Source organism: Scyliorhinus torazame, chromosome 9, assembly GCF_047496885.1.
Source record: "Scyliorhinus torazame isolate Kashiwa2021f chromosome 9, sScyTor2.1, whole genome shotgun sequence".
Taxonomy (NCBI): domain Eukaryota; kingdom Metazoa; phylum Chordata; class Chondrichthyes; order Carcharhiniformes; family Scyliorhinidae; genus Scyliorhinus; species Scyliorhinus torazame.
In genome coordinates, this window is record NC_092715.1 from 133,386,732 (window position 1) to 133,410,388 (window position 23,657).

At 46.6% G+C, this 23,657-nt stretch overlaps 1 protein-coding gene across 1 annotated transcript in view; it reads left to right on the forward strand.

The window, feature by feature from the left end:
• Positions 1–23,657, forward strand: part of LOC140429480 (zinc finger protein 474-like) — a 68,144-nt gene that overhangs the window by 19,250 nt on the left and 25,237 nt on the right. The window contains exon 3 of the mRNA XM_072516528.1: positions 21,406–21,586. Within this exon, the coding sequence (XP_072372629.1) occupies positions 21,406–21,586 (181 nt within the window). The remainder of the gene's footprint in view (positions 1–21,405; positions 21,587–23,657) is intronic.

The following is a 23,657-nucleotide window of genomic DNA, read 5'->3' on the forward strand; positions in this document are numbered from 1 at the left end:
TTACCGGGACAAGAGACCTGCGTAGAGGTTACATCACACCTGGTGTAAAAGAGATTCTGTGAGAAGGTGGCCTTGGTGATAAAGGACCATGTGGAGTTTTTAAAAAAAAAGTATTCTCAATTTCCACAGTTTCATCAAATACACAACAAAAGATAACCCACAATAACAAATACAAATCAATCCCCCAACCAGCTTCCCCTTCAACATACAAACCCAAACATCACCCCTACATTCCAAATACAACAAAACAAAAAGACCAAAAGAGAATCAAAGGTCATTCCCTACACAGTAAACAATGTACTCAACACCCCCAATAGCAACCCCCCCCCCCACGCCCAATGTTCGATGGCATCCAATTCTTGAAAGTGCATGATAAACAATGCCCATGAATTGTAGAACCCTTCCATTCTCCCCCTCAGCTCAAACTTCACCTTTTCAAGTGTCAAAAATCCCAGCAGGTCCCCCCTGCCAAGCCGAGGCACAGGACGGAAAGGCTGACTGTCGTGTTATTCACCCTGGGGTAACACGGACTGCACAGGGTGCAGATGAACAGTAAAACATACACCAAACCTAGGCGTTGGTTCAATACGATTTATTGAACTTCTGTAACGATGCACACAGCTGGCTGTGGGTTGGCACTCTACTACTCTAAGTGTACTAACTCTAACTTACTAGACCAGGCTAGCACTGATCCATGTGTAGAAGGTGCTGACTGATATATACACCCTGACTGTCACTATAGTTGTCACCAATGGAAAGATGCAGAGTGCTGATGCCTCGTGTGTTTTATAGTTTGAAGCCCCCCTCTGGTGTTCTGTCTGGTGATTGGCTGTGTTCTGTCCTGTATGTAGATTGGCTAACCTGGGTGTCTGTCACTGCCTGTTTGTACCTCATGAGTGCTAATTACGACATCCCCCTCTTCTTAAAAAGATTTGTCGGTTGCTTAGAGCATATACGACATATTTACAGATATAACTATTTACAGCAAATGGCGAGTGAATGCATATGTACATGTAAGGTGTCTAGCGTGCAGATACAGAGCAATATGTACAAAATAAATATTTATAAGTGCAATGTCTAGGGCTGGCATCGGATCCTTGTCGACCGCCTGAGAGGTAGAGGTGGGGACGACGGCGCCTTGACAGGCGGGATTGCAGCCAGAGTGGTGGCCTCGTGGAGCGAGGTGTCCGGAAAAGGCATAACGACAGCTGGGAATTTGAGATCCGGTGGTGGGCAGGCAAGTTTGCGTAGTGCCCTTCTGTTGCGCCTGACAATGGATCCATCAGCCATGCGAACCACAAACCACCTGGGAGCAGCCTGTCGAACAACAACAGCTGGAGCTGACCAGCCTCCACCAGGCAAGTTGATGCGAACAGCATCTTCCGGAGAGAGCACAGGCAAATCAGTAGCATGAGCATCGTATGTCAGCTTTTGCCGGTTTCTGAGTCGCTGCACCTTTTACAGCACTGGGAGGTGATCCAGGTCAGGTAAATGAATGGCCGGAACAGTTGTCCGCAGGTCACGATTCATAAGGAGTTGTGCCGGACACATACCGGTGGACAGAGGGGTTGCCCTGTACACCAGCAGCGCAAGGTTGAAGTCAGAAGCCGAGTCCGCAGCCTTGCAGAGCAGTTGCTTCATGATATGGACCCTTTTTTCGACCTTCCCGTTAGATTGCGGGTAATGCGGGCTCGAGGTAATGTGCTTGAACTAATATAGCTTCGCGAAGTTGGACCACTCTTGACTGTAGAAGCAGGGACCGTTGTCGCTCATGACCGTGAGTGGAATACCGTGCCTGGCAAATGTCTCCTTGCAGGCCTTGATTACAGTCCTTGATGTGAGGTCGGACAGTTTCACCACTTCGGGGTAACTCGAGAAGTAATCAATTATAAGCACATAGTAACGCCCATTGGCGTGAAAAAGGTCGATTCCCACCTTAGACCACGGAGAGGTCACGATCTCGTGTTGCTGGAGTGTTTCTTTGGGCTGAGCAGGCTGGAAACACTGGCAAGTCGCACAATTGAGGACCATGTTGGATATGTCCTCGTTGATGCCAGGCCAATAGACAGCCTGCCGGGCCCTGCGCCTGCATTTCTCGATACCGAGGTGTCCCTCGTGGATCTGTTTGAGCACTAACTCTGGAGGCTGCGAGGATTAACGATACGATCCAGCTTGAGGAGGATCCCCTTGACAACTGTCAGGTCATCCTTGACATTAAACAACTGGGGGCATTGCCCTTTCTGCCAACCATTTGCAAGGTGATGTATGACCCGCTGCAGAAGAGGGTGCTTGGCTGTCTCTTCTCGAATGTTGACGACACGTTCGTCTGAGGCCGGGAGGTTGCTGGCACACAGTTGCACCTGTGCCTCAATTTGGCGGATGAAGTTGACCTGTTTACAGGGCGTGGTGATGGAGCATGACAGGGCATCCGCAATGATTAGCTCCTTGCCTGGTGTGAAAACCAATTTGAAATCATACCTGCGGAGTCGAAGGAGAATGAACTGAAACCTGGGCGTCATGTCATTCAAGTCCTTGTGAATGATATGGACTAGGGGTCTATGGTCAGTCTCTACTGTGAAGGTTGGTAGACCGTAGACGTAATCATGGAACTTTACAATACCGGTGAGGAGGCCCAGGCACTCTTTCTCTATCTGAGCATACCTCTGCTCAGTGGGAGTCATGGCCCTGGACGTATAGGCCACTGGAGCCCAAGACGAGGAGTCAACCTTCTGGAGGAGCACCGCACCAATGCCGTCCTGGCTGGCATCCGTGGAGATTTTTGTCTCCCGCTTTGTGTCAAAAAAAGCTAGTACCAGAGCAGTGGTGAGCTTTGCCTTTAACTCGAGCCACTCTGCTTGATGTGTGGGTAGCCACTGAAAGGCAGTGGACTTCTTCACCAGATGCCTGAGAGCCGTGGTGTGTGATGCGAGGTTGGGAATGAAATTTCCCAAGAAGTTAACCATACCCAGGAAGTGGAGTACCGCCTTTTTGTCTTCCAGGGTCTTCATGGTGTTGATGGCCTTGACTTTGTCCGAGTCCGGTTGCACGCCCTGCTGGGATATTTGATCACCCAAAAGCTTGATTGATGACATGCCAAAGGAGCATTTGGCCTTGTTCAACTTGAGGCCATTGGCATGTATGCGTCTAAAGACTTGTTGGAGACGAGATATGTGTTCCTCTGTGGTCATGGACCATATAATGACATCATCAACATAAACCTGCACACCCTCAATGCCCTCCAGCATCTGTTCCATGATCCTGTGCAAGGTTTCAGAGGCTGAAACAATATCAAACAGCATGTGGTTGTAACAGTACATTCCGAAAGATGTATTAAATGTGCAGAGCTTCCTGCTGGACTCGTCCAGTTGTATCTGCCAGAAGCCACGCGATGGATCTAGCTTCATGAAGAATTTGGCATGTGCCATCTCACTGGTTAGCTCCTCCCGCTTCGGGATCGGGTAGTGTTCCCGCATTATGTTTCGGTTAAGATCCTTGGGATCTATACATAAGCGCAGTTCTCCAGAGGGCTTCTTCACACAGACCATCGAGCTGACCCAGTCAGTCGGTTCCGTCACTTTAGAGATTATGCCCTGGTCTTGGAGCTCCTGCAGCTGCGCCTTTAAACGTCCTTCAGAGGAGCCGGCACCTGGCGTGGTGCATGGATCACTGGCGTGGCATCAGGCCTGAGTAAGATTTTGTCGCGATACGGCAGCGTGCCCATCCCACTGAACACATCCGGGTATTGTGACAGGATTTTGTCAATGTCAGCCTGAAGATTCATATTGGCAGAGGACATGGCATGTACGCACTGGACGAGATTGAGTAGCTTGCATGCATGGGCACCAAGCAGGGAAGCCTTGTCAGGCTTGACCATTTCGAATCGCAGTGTGGCTTTGATGGCCTTGTTGGAGACATGCAGGTGACAAGACCCTAACGCAATAATGGCATTGCCATTATAATCAAGCAGCTGGCAGGCCGACGGAAGAAGTTTTGGCTGCCTTTGGATGCGAGCAAGATCTGCTTGAGATATGAGATTGGCTGAAGCACCAGTGTCCAGCTTGAACCGGATGCTGCATTGGTTGACTTGTACGACAGCACGCCATTCGTCTGCAGAATCCACTTTGAGGATGGATAGGCGTGTTGCTGAATTTGAGGAGGCCTTGTCATACATGGTAATGATGCCCACACAATATGGGGATCCCAGGCAGTCGTCCTCTGGATCCGTGGTGTTACCAGGTTCCGAATCCAGCAGCCCTTGCTGCACACTTCAAACGCGTTTGCGTTGGAGCTGGGATCGCTGGCCCACGATCGGAGGTGCAGACCTGCACAAGGTTGCATAATGGCCAGGCTTCCCACAAGCTAAACATCGCCTGCCTCTTGCAGGGCATTGGCGCTTTAAGTGGGCGGTGCCGCAGTTCGGGCACGTCATGACGTTGACGTCGTAACGCTCCATGCGTCGTCGCACATGCGCAGTGCAGTCAGCCGCTGGTCGCACCTGCGCATTGTGGTCTTCGGCCGCTTCGTTTCCCGTCCGTGGTGCGCATGCGTGGGACCCCGGGAAAAGCGCGCGAAATGGCCGCCTTCATCGATGCTAAGGCGCCACATTCGGGCGATGGCCTGTACACTCTCTGCCTCGTGGGAGGCAAGTTGGTCCTGTTCTGCCGATATAAGGCGGAAGTAGCGACTTTTCATCTGTTCATGCAATTTACACGTCTTGATGGCTACTGGCAGGGTCATGTTTTTTATTTGTAGGAGCTGCTCCCGCAGGGTGTCGGAGTGGACCACAAACACAATCTGATCCCTGATGAGGGAATCAGCGGTGTCACCGTAGTTGCAGGATTGCGCTAATATGCGGAGATGAGTTAGAAAGGATTGGAAAGGCTCATCCTTAACCTGAAGGCGTTGCTGGAAGACATAGCGCTCAAAGCTCTCATTCATTTTGACTTCACAGTGACTGTCGAATTTGGCTAACACGGTCTGGAACTTGGTCTTGTCCTCGCCGTCATAAAAAGTGAGTGAATTGAGGATTTGGATGGCCTGGTCCCCCGCAGTCGATAGGAGCAGCACGATTTTTCTGGCATCGGATGCATCCTCGAGGCCCGAGGCCTCAATGTATAGACTGAATTTCTGCTTGAAGACCCGCCAGTTGGCGCCAGATTTTCCGGAGATCCGGAGCTCTGGAGAGGCCCGGATCTTCTCCATGCTGCTGGAAGGCACTTGCTGGTCGTCACTGAATTATTCAAGGTAAATTACTTAGATGAAGTAGACTCCTGGTATCATGTCGTGTTATTCACCCTGGGGTAACACGGACTGCAACAGGATGCAGATGAACGGTAAAGCAGACACCAAACATAGGCGTTGGTTCAATACGATTTATTGAACTTCTGTAACAATGCACACAGCTGGCTGTGGGTTGACACTCTACTACTCTAAGTGTACTAACTCTAACTTACTATACCAGGCTAGCTCTGATCCACGTGTAGAAGGTGCTGATAGATACATACACCCTGACTGTCGCTACAGTTGTCACCAGTGGAAAGAGGCGGAGTGCCAATGCCTCGTGTGTTTTATAGTTGGAAGCCCCCCTCTGGTGTTCTGTCTGGTGATTGGTTGTGTTCTGTCCTGTATGTTGAATGGCTAACCTGGGTATCTGTCACTGCCTGTTTTTACCTCATGATGTGCATGGGTGCATATTATGACACTGACCTCCACATGAGCAGGACCCGCCTCCGGGCAATCAGCGAGGCAAAGGCCAAAACATCTGTCCCCGCACCCGCCTGCAGCCCGGGCTGATCCAACACCCCAAAAATGGCTTTTAAAGGCTCTGGCTCCAAACTCACATGTACCACCCCCGAGATGACCATAAAAACCTCCCTCCAATTCCCCTCCAGCTTCGAGCGGGACCAAAACATGTGAACATGGCCTGCAGGGCTCCTCCCACATCGCTCACACACATCCTCCACCCCCTCAAAGAGTCGGCTCATCCTCGCGCTCATGAGGTGCGCCCTATACTTCAACTGCAAGACATAACAGGCTACGCGATGAAGGCATGTAAAATCGTTGGCTCCAACGCACCCCTCCCTGATGAGCTCAATGCATTCTATGCCCGCTTTGAGCAAGAGGTCAGCAAGAGCGAGCCTTCCACCCCAGTAGCCAGGGATGAACTTGTATCTGAGATCACCCCTGCAGACGTCAGAGCAGCCTTCTCAAAGGTCACCCACAGAAAGCCACTGGCCCGGATGGGGTACCCGGACGAGCACACAGGTCTTGCGCGGATCAGCTGGCGGAGATATTCGCAGACATCTTCAACCTCTCTCTACAACAATCTGAGGTCCCTATCGATGGGCCGAATGGCCTCCTTCTGTACTGTAGATTCTATCTGCTTCAAGAAGACGACCATCATCCCTGTACCAAAGAAAACCCAAGCAGCTTAATGACTATCGTCCAGTGGCTCTGACATTCATCATCATGAAGTGCTTCGAAAGGTTAGTCATGGCAGGAATCAACTCCAGCCTCCCAGATTGCCTTGATTCACTACAGTTTGCCTACCGCTGCAACAGGTCCACAGCAGACGCCATCTCCATGGCTCTGCACTCTACCCTGGAACACCTAGATAACAAAGACACCTATGTCAGACTCCTATTTATCGACTACAGCTCAGTCTTCAACACCATCATTCCTACGAAACTCATCTCCAAACTCCGTGGCCTTGGCCTCGGCTCCTCCCTCTGTGACTGGATCCTGAACTTTCTAACCCACAGACCACAATCAGTAAAGATAGGCAACAACACCTCCTCCACGATGATCCTCAACACCAGTGCCCCACAAGGCTGTGTCCTCAGCCCCCTACTATACTCCTTATACACCTATGACTGTGTGGCCAAATTCCCCTCCAACCGATCTTCAAATTTGCTGATGACACCACCGTAGTCGGTCGGATTTCAAACAATGATGAGCTAGAATACAGGAATGAGATAGAGAATCTGGTGAACTGGTGCAACGACAATAATCTCTCCCTCAATGTCAACAAAACAAAGGAGATTATCATCGACTTTTAGAAGCGTAGTGGAGAACATGCCCCTGTCTACATCAATGGGAACGAAGTAGAAAGGGTCGAGAGCTTCAAGTTTTTAGGTGCACAGATCACCAACAGCCTGTCTTGGTCCCCCCATGCCGACACTATAGTTAAGAAAGCCCACCAACGACTCTACTTTCTCAGAAGACTGAGGAAATTTGGCATGTCAGCTACGACCCTCACCAACTTCTACAGATGCACCATAGAAAGCATTCTTTCTGGTTGTATCACAGCTTGGTATGGAGTCTGCTCTACCCAAGACTGCAGGAAACAACAAAAGGTCGTGAATGTAGCCCAGTCCATCACGCAAACCGGCCTCCCATCCATTGACTCTATCTATAATTCCCGCTGCCTCAGAAAGGCATCCATCATAATTAAGGACCCCATGCACCCCGGACATACTCTCTTCCACCTCCTTCCGCCAGGAAAAATATACCAAAGTTTGAGGTCACGTTCCAACCGACTCAAGAACAGCTTCTTCCCTACTGCCATCAGACTTTTGAATGGACCTACCTCGTACTAAGTTGATCCTTTCTCTACACTTTGCTACAACTGTAACATTATATTCTGCAGTCTCTCCTTCCTTCCCTATGTACGGTATGCATTGTTTGTACAGCATGCAAGAAACAATACTTTTCACTGTATACTAATACATGTGACAATAATAAATCAAATCAAAAAACTGTACCAGCCCCAACCTTGCACACGAGGTTGAGGCGTTTACCCTTCACAGCACCTCACACCACAGGCCATCCTCCATAACCTCCCCAAACTCTTCCTCCTGCTTAGTTTTAATCGCTTCCAAGGATGCCTTGTTCTCCCCCATCAGCTTCCCATAAATCGCTGACACAACCCCCTTCTCCATTCCCCCTGTCGTCAGTACCTCTTCCAACAGCGTGGAGGCCGGCGCTATCTGAACCTTCTTGGCAAAATGCCAGAGCTGCTGATATCTAAATACTTCCCCCTGTTCCAGTCCATATTTCTCCCAAACTCCTCAAGCCTCACAAAATGACCTCCCAGAACAGGTCTTTTAATACCCTGACTCCCCTCTCCTCCCATCTCTGAAACCTCCCATCTCCTCCCAGTTCTCTGGCTCAAACCTATGGTTCCCCTTAATCGGCATCTCTCTTGGCCCTGCCCACAACTTCAAGTGCTTGCTCAACTGCCTCCAAATCTGCAGGGTAGCCACCAGCACCGGTCTCCCAGAATATTTACCTGGGGCCATCGGGAGCAGCGCTGTTGCCAACGCCCTCAACCCCGGGACTGTGTGGAGCTTAACCAGTATGGGGAGGTCTCACCCTGCACGTTTTGGGAGGCATGGAAGGCAATGGTCCGGGGGGAAGTTATATCCTACATGTTCCAGAGGGACAAAGTTGAGAGGGCAGAGAGACAGAGGTTGGTGGATGCCATTATAGAAGTGGATTGACTGTACTCGGTGGCCCGACTAGGGAGCTGTTAGCAGAAGGAAATAAACTACAGGGGTGTTTGACCTTGAAATATCAAGTTTTTGTACCGCTGCTCCTTCATCAGGTGAAGTGGAGGCAGGCTCACAATCATAGCATATATCGGAGGGACACAATTGCAAGATAATTATAGATTGGAATTCTTCACTCCCAGACCTGCTGTATTACTATTGGGCGGCAAATGTGGACAAGGTGATTTGGTGGTGGAGGGGGTGGGGGTCGGATTGGGTGCAGGTTGAGGAGACCTCCTGAGTGGGGTGGTGCTTAAGGGCCCTGGCAATAGACCCCTTGCATTCACCCCAGGTAGGTATACCAACAATCTGGTTGTGGTGTCGCTCCTCAAGATATGGAACCAGCCCAGGTCCCGGCTCTGGATTGCTGTGTGTGGAATTTGCACATTCTCCCCGTGTTTGCGTAGGGTTCTCCCCCACAACCAAATATGTGCAAAGTAGGTGGATTGGCCACACTAAATTGCCCCATAATTGGAATTAATGAATTGGGTACTCTAAATTTGTTTTTTTTTTAAATAAAAAAATAAAAATGAATAAATAAGGTATAGAACCAGCTGAAGCGGCACTTTGGTGTAGTGGGTATGTCGGTATTGGCCCCAATATGCGGGAATCATAGGTTCATACCAAAAGTGATAGATACAATGTATAGGAGCTGGTAAAGGGAAGGGGTAGACCAGGTAATGGACCTGTTCATTGAAGGGACGTTCGCGAGGCTGGAGGATTGCAGGGGAAGTTGCAGCTGCTGAGCGGGAGTGAATTTAGGAACATGCAGTGTGGGATTTCTTGCGAAAGGAGCTTCCCTCATTTCCTCAGCTGCCAAAGTATATGCTGTTGGATAAGTTACTAACTCAGGATGAGTTGGGGAAGGCAGGATTACGGATATCTACGGGTGGTTGTTTCCAGAGAAAATGCCAGTGGAGGAGATAAGACAGAAATGGGAGGAGGAATTGGGGGTAGAGCTTTTGGAGTGTGGTGGGTGGAGGGGGGGAGGTGCGGGGGGAAGGTGCGGGGGGAAGGTCTTGGAGTGAAATTATGCACTGGGTAAATTCAACATCATCCTGTACCAGGATGAGTCTTATACAGTTTAAGGTGGTGCACAATGCCCATATGACTCAGACTCGTATCAGTGGGTTCTATGCTGAGACTGAGGACAAAAGCGAGAGGTGCGGAGGGGGTCAGCACATCATGTTCATAGGTTTTGGTCGTGCCTGAAGTTTGGGGGATTCTGGATATCGATTTTCGAGACACTGTCAGAGATTGTGGGGGTGAGGATGACAACATGCCCTTTGGAGGTGATTTTCAGTGTTTCGGAGCTGCCAGAGCTGCTAGAGTAGAAGAGGGGGGGAAGGTTGCTGTTGTGGCCCGGTGGCGAATCTTGCTGCGATAGAGGTCGGCCATGCCGTTGAAGGTATTGGCATGGTTGGGGGAGTATTACAACCAAGGTAGACAAGTTAAGAGCACAGGTAGACACATGGCAGCAGGATATCATCGCCATGGGCAGCATGGTGGTACAGTGGTTAGCACAGTTGCTTCACAGCTCCAGGGTACCAGGTTTGAATCCCGGCCTGGGTCACTGTTTGTGCGGAGTCTCCCCGTGTCTGCGTGGGTTTCCTCCTGGTGCTCCGTTTTCCTCCCATAGTCCAAAGATGTGCAGGTTAGGTGGGTTGGCCATGCTAAATTGCCCTTTGTGACCAAAAAGGTGGGGTGGGTTGCGGGGATAGGTTGGAGGTGTGGGCTTAAGTAGGGTGCTCTTTTTAGTGCCGGTGCGGACTAGATGGGTGCAATGGCCTCCTTCTGCACTGTAAATTCTATGATAAGGTATTTCTATGATAATGGAAACCTGGCTAAAGAAGGGGCAGGATTGGTAGCTCAATATCCCTGAACACAGAGTTTTCAGGCAGGACAGAGGGGGAGATAAAAAAGGAGGGGGAGTAGCACTAATAGAATCCATTCCAGTTCTGAGAAGGGATGGTGTATTAAATGGGTCAACAAACAAGGCTTTATGGTTGAACTTTGAAATAAAAAGGGGGCAGTCACACTACTGGGAGCATCCTATCGATCCCCAAATTGTGAGAGATAGAAGAGCAAATATGGAGACAGATTTCTGCCTGTAAGAACAAGAGGGCAATAATAATAGGAGACTTTAACTATCCCAATATCAACTGGGAATCAAACAATATAAGGAGAACTGAAGGAGAAAAATTGATGCAGTGTGTCCAGGAAAATGTATTCACCCAGTTAGAGACAAACCCAGTGAGAAGAGATGCAATTCTAGACCGAGTCTTGGGGAACGAAGAAGGGCAGGTAGGCTAAGTGACAGTTGGTGACCATATCGGGGATAGTGAGCACAATTCAGTTCGATTCAGTATTACCATGAAAAAACACAGAGATAAAGCAGCGGTAAAAAATTTGAACTGGGGGAAGGCAAATTTTGTAAAATGAGAAGGGACTTCACTGAGCTGGACTAGCCAGCATTGCTAGAGGATAAATCTGTGGAAAACCGGTGGTAAGCACGAAAAGGAAAGACCCTAAAGGTGCAAAGTAGTCATGTCCTCCCCCAAAATAAGAGTGGTACCTCCAAATCTAGACCCCCCCCCCCACTCGAGGAATACAAGGGAAGATCAATCAGAAAAGAAAGCGTACAACAGGCACAAAGCACTAAGCACTGCAGATAGCCTAGACGAGTACAGAAAGTGCAGGGACGGAGTCAAAAAGGAAATAAGGATATCTAAGGGAAGGCATGAAAAAAGATGAGCAAGTAAAGTTAAAGAAAACCCAAAGATGTTTTACCAATATATTAATGATTAAGGAAAAATTGGAACCTTTCCGAGATGAAGAAGGGAACTTGTGTAGATGCAAAGGCTGTGGAAGAATTTTAAATGAACATTTTGCCTCCATGTTTACAAAGGAAATGGATGATGCAGATATAGTAGTCCAGGAGGAACATTGTGAGAGATTGGATGGGATAATTAGAAAGAGAGAGGAAGTACTCAAAGGGTTAAAAGCCTTGAAAGTTGATAAGTCACCAGGGCCAGATGGATTGTTTCCAAGGCTACTGAAGGAGGTCAAGGAAGAGATAGTAGATGCTCTGAGGATGATTTTCCAATCCTCACTAGATACCAGAGGACTGGAGGAATGCAAACGTGGTACCATTGTTTAAAAACGGATTAAAGGAAATGGTGAACAATTATCGGCCAGTTAATCTTATGTCAGTGGTGGGCAAATTAGTAGAATCAATCCTGAGAGATAGGATTAACTGTCACATAGAGAGGCATGGATTAGTCAGGGATAGTCAGCATGGATTTGTTAAAGGAAGGTCTTGCCTCACAAATTTGATCAAATTTTTTGAGGAAGTGACAAGAAGGGTTGATGAAGGTAGTGCAGCGGATGATGTGTACATGGATTTTAGCAAGGCATTTGACAAAGTCCCATATGACAGATTGGTGAAGAAGGTCAAAGCCCATGGGATAGAGGGCAATGTGTCAAACTTAATAAAAAGTTGGCTTAGTAACAGGGAACAAAGGGTAATGGTTGATGGTTGCCCTTACAATTGGAAAGTTGTTTCAAGTGGTGTTCCACAGGGCCCAGTGTTGGGACCCTTACTGTTTGTGTTATATATTAACGATTTGAATGTGAACGTGGGGACCATGATTGGGAAATTTGCAGATGACACAATGATTGGCCAAGTGGTGGACAGTATAGAGGATAGTTATAACCTTCAAAACAATATAGATGGATTGGTGCAGTGGGTGATAAAGTGGCAGATGGAATTTAACACATAGAAGTGTGAGATCATGTACTTAGAGAAGTCAAACAGTTGTAGGGAGTACACAATAAATGTAGATGAAGTGAAAGATCTTGGCTTGCAGGCACACGACTCTCTAAAGGCAGCACTTGAAGTAGACAAGGTTGTTGAGAAACCATATAATATGCTGTCCTTCATTGGCAGTGGTACAGACTATAAAAGTAAGGATATAATAGAATTGTATAAAACACTGGTGAAGCCACAACTGGAATATTGTATGCAGTTCTGGTCATCACATAACAGGAAAGATGCTACTGCTCTGGGGAGAGTGCAGAGGAGATTGACAAGAATGTTGCCAGGGCTAGAAAAATGTGGCTACGAGGAGAGATTGGATAAATTGGGGTTATTTTCCTTGGAACAAAGAAGGCTGAGGGGTGACTTAATTGAGGTGTACGAAATTATGAGGGGAAGAGATAGGGTGGACAGGATAAAATTGTTTCCCTTGGTGGAGAATTCCAGAACCGTGGTCATAGATTCAAGATAAGTGGCAGAAGGTGGAGAGGGGACATGAGGAAAGCCTTTTTACGCAGAGTATAGTGAGAGTCTGGAATTCACTGCCTGAGTTGGTGGTGGAGGCAGAGACTCTAAACTCTTTTCAATAAGTATCTGGATCTGCACCTCTGCACCTTATGTGCTCTGAGCTATAGGGCTATGAACTGGGTGCAGGAAGGTGGGATTAGAAAGGGCACCTGGGTGTCCTAGGGCTGGCATGAGCAAGATGGGCCGAATGGCCTCCTTCTGTGCTGTAACTTTTCTATGATCCTATCATTCTATGACAAAATTTCTACAACTGGAGAAGATTAAATTAGCTTTTAAAGGGCCAGAAGAGGGGTTCGATGTCTGTCTCTATTTGAGGATCTGTTTATTACCAGCGCATGGGGGATTGGGTGTGTGTGTGGGGGGGAGGGGGGGGGGGGAAGTGTTGGGTTGTTAAGGGGGAAAAGAGGGGAAAATGACAAACTGTTTGTAACTTGATTGTATTTATTTTCTGATTATCTTATTGATTGTGTTTGGAATGAAATATATATATATTTAAAAGCTGTAGTTGCTGTGCCTGTATATAACTTTATCTTGCTTGAATAAATCACTTCCTGATTTAAGCCTCCTCTTTGATACCGCGGGCTATTGCATTGGCGATGAGAGTAAATTGGACTATGGTCACAAGCTTCAGAATTCCAGAGAAGGAAAGAGAAGGAATTGATCTCTGCAATAACAGTGAGTGAAAAATAATACTGCTAATAGGAAAACTCGATTCTTTTGACCAGGGGACAGAAGACATTGAGATGCTTCGATACTTTTTCACTGCTGATGATATTAGTGGGGAAGACAAACAAAAACTCATCTTGCTTACAGTTTGCAGACCTCAGACTTATAACCTCATTCGCAGTTTAACATTTCCAGAGGTTCCGGATACCAAGTCATTTGATCAGTTAGTGAGGTAGTGAAAGAGCATTACAACTCCAGACAATCTATTATATTACAACGGTATAAATTGAATTTGGCCATCAGGGACCTAGGGGAGACAATTGGATTGGATTTGTTGATTTGTTTATTGCATTTCCTGCATTTGTAGCAAGACATCATCAAATGGCTGAGCACTGTGAATTCAGCTCTTCATGAAGTGACAATATTACACGATTGTTTGCTTTGTGTTGTTAACAATCTGAATATCCAAAGGAAACTATTGGCAGAAACAAAACTCTCCCTGGATGAAGCAATAGAGACAGCTCAAGCTACCAAATGTGCCGAAAAGGGTGTTTCCAAGTGACAGTGCGTGCAAGATTGTGAGGTGAATCAACTTGGGAGGATTGAATTGGATTGGATTGGATTGGATTTGTTTATTGTCACGTGTACCGAGGTACAGTGAAAAGTATTTTTCTGCAAGCAGCTCAACAGATCATTAAGTACATGAGAAGAAAAGGGAATAAAAGAAAATACATAATAGGGCAACTCAACATATACAATGTAACTACATAAGCACTGGCATCGGATGATGCATACAGGGTGTAGTGTTAATGCAGTCAGTCCATAAGAGGGTCATTTAGGAGTCTGGTGACAGTGGGGAAGAAGCTGTTTTTGAGTCTGTTCTTGCGTGTTCTCAGACTTCTGTACCTCCTGCCCGATGGAAGAAGTTGGAAGAGTGAGTAAGCCGGGTGGGAGGGATCTTTGATTATGCTGCCCGCTTTCCCCAGGCAGCGGGAGGTGTAGATGGAGTCAATGGATGGGAGGCAGGTTTGTGTGATGGACTGGGTGGTGTTCACGACTCTCTGAAGTTTCTTGCGGTCCTGGGCCGAGCAGTTGCCATACCAGGCTGTGATGCAGCCCGATAGGATGCTTTCTATGGTGCATCTGTAAAAGTTGGTAAGAGTCAATGTGGACATACCGAATTTCCTTAGTTTCCTGAGGAAGTATAGGCGCTGTTGTGCTTTCTTGCTGGTAGCGTCGACGTGGGTGGACCAGGACAGATTTTTGGAGATGTGCACCCTTGGGAATTTGAAACTGCTAACCATCTCCACCTCGGCCCCGTAGATGCTGACAGGGGTGTGTACAGTACTTTGCTTCCTGAAGTCAATGACCAGCTGTTTAGTTTTGCTGGCATTGAGGGAGAGATTGTTGTCGCTACACCACTCCACTAGGTTCTCTATCTCCCTCCTGTATTCAGACTCATCGTTATTCGAGATCCGGCCCACTATGGTCGTATCGTCAGCAAACCTGTAGATGGAGTTGGAACCACGTTTTGCCACGCAGTCATGTGTGTACAGGGAGTATAGTAGGGGGCTAAGTACGCAGCCTTGCGGGGCGCTGGTGTTGAGGACTATTGTGGAGGAGGTGTTGTTGTTCATTCTTACTGATTGGTCTTTTCCGTTGGTCAGAAAATCGAGGATCCAGTTGCAGAGTGGGGAGCCAAGTCCTAGGTTTTGGAGCTTTGATATGAGCTTGGCTGGGATTATAGTGTTGAAGGCGGAGCTGTAGTCAATAAATAGGAGTCTAATGTAGGAGTCCTTGTTTTCGAGATGCTCTAGGGATGAGTGTAGGGCCAGGGAAATGGTGTCTGATGTGGACCGGTTGCAGCGGTATGCAAATTGCAGTGGATCAAGGCGTTCTGGGAGTATGGAGGTGATGCGCTTCATGATCAACCTCTCAAAGCACTTCATTACGACTGAAGTCAGGGCCACTGGTCGGTAGTCATTGAGGCACGTTGCCTGGTTCTTCTGGCGAACAGATGCCAGACGAGGATACTGAGTGGAACGCGTAGAGGAGTCTGAACAGAAATCCCAGGAGTAGGATCGTGGAGAGAGGCAAAAGAAAAAAACAGGCCATCAACCCAGGGAATTTGAAGAGTGTTACAGACGTAGGGAATATCACCCTCAGGATAAGTGCAATTGCAAAGATTTTATTTTACTTCAATCGCAACAGCAAGGATCACATTCAAGCACAGTGCCAAATCAAACAGGGTACACCTATTTTGAAAAACACACACATTGACTCCATTGCATAAAATAGAGGAAGACTCTGAGGAAGAATCTAAGATTTATAAGTTAAACATCATTAAGTTCTGTATTGTAAATTCTATGATTTCTATGAAGTTGAGATAGTCCTTATGGTAAACAGGCGACCATTGAGTATGGAGGTTGTCACAGGTGCTACTGCCAGGGGAGTGGGAGAACAGACCTACAAGTACCTACCAGGAGGAGTTCAACCCCTGAGGTTAAGCAGTATGGTTGCTAAGTTAGCAACTTAAACAGGGGAAACACTAAAGATATTGGGTACCACAACTGCACCGGTGCTGTATCAACACAAATCTATTCAATTACCTATGATTGTTGTGGAAGGTAGAGGCCAAACCTCAAGGACTGATTATGACAGATAAAGCTAAATTAGCTGGAAACTTTTAAAATAATAGGGTGCTTTCCAAACGATTCTGTGCAAGTACAAAATGAGCTGGGCTGGAAACAAGGGGTCAAGGCCAAATTTTATGTGAACCCCGAGTCCACTCCTAAATTCTTTAGTATTTGCCCCATTCCATACACTCTGCATCAGAAAGTCGAGGCTGAATTAAGAAGTTTGGAAGAATTAGGAATCATAAGGTCAGTACGGTTCTCTGAATGGGCAGCTCCTCTTGTTCCGGATCTCGAAAGCCTGACCACACCATCAGAATATGTGGCGATTGCTAACTCACCAAAAACCAAGCGACCCATCTTGACAGGTATCCTATCCCTAAGATAGAAGATCTTTTTTAAAAATATTTTTTATTCTCCTTTTTCACATTTTCTCCCAAATTTACACCCAACAGTAAACAATAATCAGTAACGAATGTAATGTCAATCCCCATATCAATAACAATGATCCCATCCTCCCACCAAACCCCAGACATTAGCCCACATGTTAACATAAACAAATGACAAAAAGGAATCAGGAATCACCCATAATCACCATTAACACATACAGTCCCTCTCCCCCCAACCCTCCCAGCCCTCAACCCCCCTAATGTTCAATGTGATCCAATTCCTGAAAGTGCATAATGAATAACGGATATGAATTGTAGAACCCCTCTATCCTTCCCCTCAGTTCAAATTTGACCTTTTCAAGCGTCACGAATTCCAGCAGGTCCCCCCGCCATGCCAGGGCACAGGGTGGAGAGGTTGATTGATCTCCACCCTAACAGGATCCGCCTTTGGGTGATCAACGAGGCGAAGGCTACAACATCTGCCTCCGCGCCTGTTTCCAACCTCGGCTGGTCCGACACCCCGAATATGGCCTCCCAGGGCCCGGGTCCAGTTTCACGTGCACCACTTTAGAGATTACACTAAACACCTTCTTCCAGTAATCCTCCAGCTTTGAACAGGACCAAAACATATGAATGTGGTTTGTGGAGCCCCTCCTGAAATGTTCACACACATCTTCTACCCCCTCAAAGAGCCGGCTCATCCTCGCCCTTGTGAGGTGCGCTCTATACACCACCTTCAGCTGTATCAGCCCCATCCTCGTACATGAGATGGAGGCGTTCACCCTCCGGAGCACCTCACACCATAACCCCTCCTCCATACCCTCTCCCAACTCTTCCTTCCACTTTGCCTTGATCCCTTCTAGCGGCGCCTTCGCCTCCTCCAAAATAGCCCCGTAAACCACCGATACTACCCCCTTCTCCCGTCCTCCTGTCGTCAGCACCTCCTCATGCAATGTGGGAGCCGGCTCTACTGGGAAGCTCTGTATCTCCTCTCTGGCAAAGTCTCGAATCTGCATGTATCTAAATATTTCCCCCTGCTCCAGCACATACTTTGCTCCCAGCTCCTTCAATCCCACAAAATGACCCCCAAGAAATAAATCTTTTAGTGCCCTAATTCCTTTCTACTCCCATCTCCAAAATTTCCATCCCACTTCCCTGGCTCAATCTATGGTTCCCCCGAGTCGGAATTTCCCTTGAAGAATAGAAGATCTTTACTCAAAGCTGGCATGGGGCCTCACATATTCAACACACATAAGGCACTATTCCAGTGTGCAAGGTTGCCATTTGGCATATCGTCTGCATGGGCAATCTTCTAACGAATGATGGAAAGTTTGCTCCAAGGAATTCCAAAAGTCATGGTGTACTCGGATGACGTCCTGGTGATGGGGACCTCACAGGAAGAACATCTGGCCAGGCTGAAGGAAGTCCTGAAGAGGTTTAGAGATGTAGGTATAATACTGAAAAGGGAAAAATGTACCTTTCAGGCCAGTAAAGTTACATATTTGAGGTGTAAAGTCGGCGCCAAAGGCATCACCCCTTAGAAGATAAGGTGAAAGCAATCAGAGAGGTTCCTGCAGTAAGAAATGTCATGGAATTAAAATCATTTCTGTGTATGATCAATTATTATGGCTGATTAATACCAAACGTGGCAACAGCATTAGTGCCGTGCCCCATTTCCTAAAAGAAATCTGGCACTGGAAAGACCTGCAAAAACAGACCTTCAAACAGGTTAAGCTGGCTTTATAATTTTCCAATGTATTAGTTCACTTTGACCCAGGCAAATGGATAATATTAACATTGGATGCTTCACCCTATGGGGTAGGAGCCGTCCTATCACACAAAATGAAAGACAGCACCAACTGACCTATCGCTTTAGCTTCCCAGACGTTAAACGATGCAAAAAGAAAATGTTCGCAAATCGAAAAAGAGGGCCTGGTAGTAGTGTACAGGGTGAAAAAGTTCCACCAATATGTTCGTGGACGCCTTTTTACCATCATTACTGATCACAAACCATTATTGCCATTACTCCATGAGGATAAACTGATTCTACCCATTGCTTTGGCTAAGGTGCAGAGGTGGGCTCTGCTTTTGGCTGCCGATAGTTATGTTTTTCAACATCAACCAGGGACTCAGATTTCCAATGCTGATGATCGGAATTGACTCCCGCTCCCTCAGAGCGTGGCTCTGCTCCCAACACCACAGGAAATTACCTTAGCTATAAATGTCTTTGATATCTTGCCCGTATCATCAAATCATAGTAAGAATCGGACTCAGAGGGACACGATCCTGTCTAAAGTTAAGTGGTTGGCTTTATGTGGCTGCCATTATGATAAATCGAAGCTGCTCAGATCCTACCAACTGAGGAAAGACAAACTCAATTGCAAAGACGGGCTGTTATTTTGAGGGTCTCGGGTGGTGATACCACCCCCAGCAAAAAAGCTGCTATTACAAGAACAACGTAACACCCATCCTGGACAAACCAAAATGAAGATGTTGGCCAGAAGCTACAACAGGTGGCTGGGCATCAACAAAGATATTGAAAATCTGATTGGTTCATTCTGAATTTTAAATGGATATCAGCCTTCATGGATGACCAGGGAGGATGAGCGAAGTGCATGCATGTGATGAAGGTGTTTATGACTGTGGAAATAATTTGTGTTGTTGAGTGGATGGTATAGATGCAATAGGGGTGTCATATGACTTCTCACATTCAGGTTATCTGAATGAGCTTCAGGGTCATCCCTAGTAGCTAGGTGAGAGGCTGCAGGCACACTGGTCACATCCTCCTCCTCTCCTTCCTCTTCCTTCTCATCAGAGGGTTCATTTTTCAAACTGGGTGTATCTTCCTCCTGCTCCACTCCATTCTCTTTGCATCTCGATGTCGTGTAAGGCACAGAGATCATTACAATTCTTGACACCTATTCTGGTGCATGCTGAAGGGTGGTGTGAGATCTGGTCAGGCACCTGAATCACATCTTCAGCAAACCAATGGTTGCTCAACAATTGCCCTTGTGGTCATGTGGCTCTTGTTGTATCTTCCCTCTGCAACAATGGTCTCACAGGTGTAATATGCAAGGTACTTATTTCCAAGGACTCTGTGTGGAGGTGTGAGAATTTGAGAAAAATATAATTCTCGCAAAATGAAGTAATCATGGGAGCTTTCAGGTTATTTTGCACAGACATATATGATAAACTTTACATTTATAGAAGGCTAGAGAAGCATATGAGGAGAAGGGAATAGAGGTTTTTTGTGAATAGAGGATGAAGAAGAGTGGAAGTTAGATGAAGAAGAGTGGGAGGAGCTCCAATGGAGCAAGAATACTAGCAAGGACTGGTTGGGCCAAATGGCCTGGTTCTATGCTGTATTTCTATATAATAACGCCAGTATTGCTGCAAAGACAGAAATGGCATAAAATCACTTACGATGCATCACTCTGTCCTTTAAATTTCAAGTTTAACTCTGACTTGAAAAGAATGCCAAGGTTGTGCAAAACTTGTTTCAATACGAGCAAATAGTTATAGAACAGCATGTACATGGTGGCAAGGGAGCATATTTTTGGCTGGAGTTGAAAATGATAGCTTATGTCAACCCAATATCATATTAGAGGAAATTCTGTCTAATCTGTAAGGTTATATCAGAGGGAAGTTTGTTATAGAGTCGAGAGAAATAGTAGCGAGACAGAGCTGGGTATAGTCAACATACATTGTGACGTTGACCTAGTGCCTTTGGATGAGATTTCGAAGCAGCAACTTATGGATGTGCAATGGGAGGTAATCAATGATGGGTCCTCGGTAACACCAAAGGTGTTCATGTGGGATGAAAGGCGACATAATTGTTGGAAAGCTACTGAATGTTTCAGGGAATATTACAGTAACAATTCCATGGAGTGAAATTACAGAGAGTTGATAGCGGACAGGCCGAGAGACCCACTGGTCACAATCACAGATTAAATGTTCATAACTCAGGCTGAGGTGTTTTTATGCTAAATGAAGATCAGAAGCTGGACTGAAGAAGTTCCAGAAAGGAATTATGAGAAAGATAGAAAAGAAGATGGAAGGCAAAGTCACATTTAAAATCATTGAGAAGGAAGAGAGGAGGGCAGCATGTGGCGCAGTGGTTAGCACTGGGACTGCGGCGCTGAGGACCCGGGTTCAAATACTGGCACTGGGTCACTGTCCGCGTGGAGTTTGCACATTCTCCCCATGTCTGCGTGGGTTTCACCCCCACAATCCAAAGATGTGCTGGTTAGGTGGATTGGCAATGCTAAATTGGAAAAAAAATTATAATAATTGGGCATTCTAAATTTATTTTATAAAAAGAGAAGGAAGAGAGATTAAAATTAGGGTAGTGATTAGACAGGATGACAAATTCGCCGAAATGGGATGGACAAAGTAAATCAGGATATTGTGATTTTTGTCAGAATGTTATATTTTGTATATAGTCAGTTCAAAGGGACTCTTCATTAAAGATTTTTTTTTAACAATGATAAGGTTAGAACAGACCTGAAGAGATTTTTTATATTTTTGAGAAAACATTTATGACCCACTAATGACTTTTTCTGATTTGTAAGTTAATTGGTTTTCCTATTTGTGGGGTAAACCTGACATCCTTATTGTTACCAATGGAAATAACTTTATACCAATCAAACTTTTAATATTAGACTCAAACAAAATGGGTTCAGCTAATCTAGATTGGTACTTTTAGAAAGACTAGCACATTTTTTGCCATTTATTATTTTATGGACACCTGTTCCTCCAACTGTGGACCCTTTGTAACTTATAGTGTTAGAATTAAATAACTAAAACTTAACAATTATTTCCAGCCACCAGCAACTATACGCCCACGAACAGTTGTCTGCTACCTTTGTGGCCGAGAGTATGGAACCACATCTATAAGTATTCATGAACCACAGTGTTTGAAGAAATGGCACATTGAAAATGATAAACTTCCAAAGCAGCTCAGGAGGCCTGAACCCAGGAAACCTGAAGTCCGATCTACCACGGGTAGGTGCAGATTAACTATAATATTTAATGTGCCATTGTAGCGTAATTATAATAAGTTTGAAGTAAAGAGACAGTATTTTAGATTTGATTGTGGGTTTCAAGAAGCCACCTTGCATTATGAAAATGGTACATATAGCATGCAGATACAGCCTGTCAGAATTCATCACATCTTGTTGCATTAAGCAGATTTCTAATTCATATTTAAATTTGATTGATTTATTTATATTTGCCCGTCTCAAGTCAAATTTTTTCCATCTGATTGACTACAGGCAAATTCATTAACTGTACACTTAATTCAGAGCTAAATGTAAATGAAGTAGAGCAATTGAATTAATCAAAATACATGTGATCACTTTTTTTCTCGTATGCTAATTATAGACTTACAGCTTTGGAACTTTTTTGAGATAGGATTTGCAGTTTCAAATGCTTGGTTTTCCTTGTAGAAGAATTTATTTGTGCACTTCCTGGCTCCCATGCATAAAACTGCTGCCGATAATCTTTCCTGTTTCTGCAATTTATTTTCCTCCTGACCCCTTATTACCTCCAAACACCATCAGCTCAAAAAGGAACATCTACAACCATCTACAACAGAACTGACAATTTAACCATCTCCCTTGAGGTTCCAAACTACAAAGCTATTTTAAAATCATCTGTTTTCTTTGGGAGTCTAGGGGTGGGATTCTCCGCGAACTGGCGGGGCCACTCCGGCGCCGAGGAGTGGCGTGAACCACTCCGGCTTCGGGCCGCCCCGAAGGTGCAAAATCCTCCACACCTTCAGGGGCTAGGCCAGCGACAGAATGATTGGCACCGCGCCAGCCAGCGCGGAAGGGCTTGGCGCCACGCCAACTGGCGCCGAAGGGCTTCCGCCGGCCGGCATGAGTTGGCGCATGCACCGGAGCACCAGCGTGTGCTAGCGTCATCCCAGCGCATGTGCAGTGGGGTTCTTCTCCGCACCAGCCATCGCGGAGGTTGACAGAAGGAAAGAGTGCCCCCACGGCACAGGCCCGCCCGCAGATTGGTGGGCCCCGATCGCGGGCCAGGCCACCGTGGGGGCACCCCCCAGGGCCAGATCCCCCCCGAGGACTCTACAGGCCGCCCGTGGAGCCAGGTCCCGCCGGTAAGGACCTGTTGTGATTTACGCTGCTGGGACCGGCCGAAAACGGGCTGGAGAATCGCCAGGGGGGGCCGCTGCCAACGGCCCCTGACCGGCGCGGTGCGATTCCCACCCCTGCCAAAACCCCGGCGCCGGAGAATTCGGCAGTCAGTGGGGGCGGGATTCACGCTGCCCCCCAGAGATTCTCCGACCCAGCGGGGGGGTCGGAGAATCGGTCTTGATTCAACCCTGGAGCTCCAGATCAGTCTGACACTTCTGCAATTTGGCAGCACTTCTGCCTTTTGGTATACCTCTAACCCACACCAATCATTGGTCGTATAAAGGGAGGTGGAGATTCACCCACTTGCAAGATCACAAAAATCTCAAAATTCTAGAATGTGCACAAGGCCATATTTTGTTTTAACGCGATCTGTGCATTTAAAAGACTGTAAATGAAGGAACACCTGTAGTTGAAAGCGGTGAGAGCAAATGGCACCTACAGATCTTCTGGACATTAATTGTAAAATCAGTACTTCAGCACAATGAGAAGATGGTGGTTGTTAGTACATTCAGTACTAGTGCATGCTTGGAAGGTGTGGCTGCTTGCTCTTAGATTGCCTGATCAGCTTATGTCATGACATTTATTTATTTTGAGTTTATTGTCATGTGTACTAAAGGTACAGTGAAAAGTATTGTTCTGCGTACAGTGCAGACAGATCGTTCCATACATGAAAAACATAGGACATACAATAGATACACAATGTAAATACATAGACACACAGGGTGAAGCAAACGGAGTGTAGTACTATTCAGTAGAGAAGATGTGTGGAGAGATCAGTTCAGTCCATAAGAGGGTCATTCAGTAGTCTGGTAACAGCGGGGAAGAAGCTGTTTTTGAATCTGTTAGTGGGTGTTCTCAAACTTTTGTATCTCCTGTCGGATGGAAGAGAGAATAACCTGGGTGGGAGGTGTCTTTGA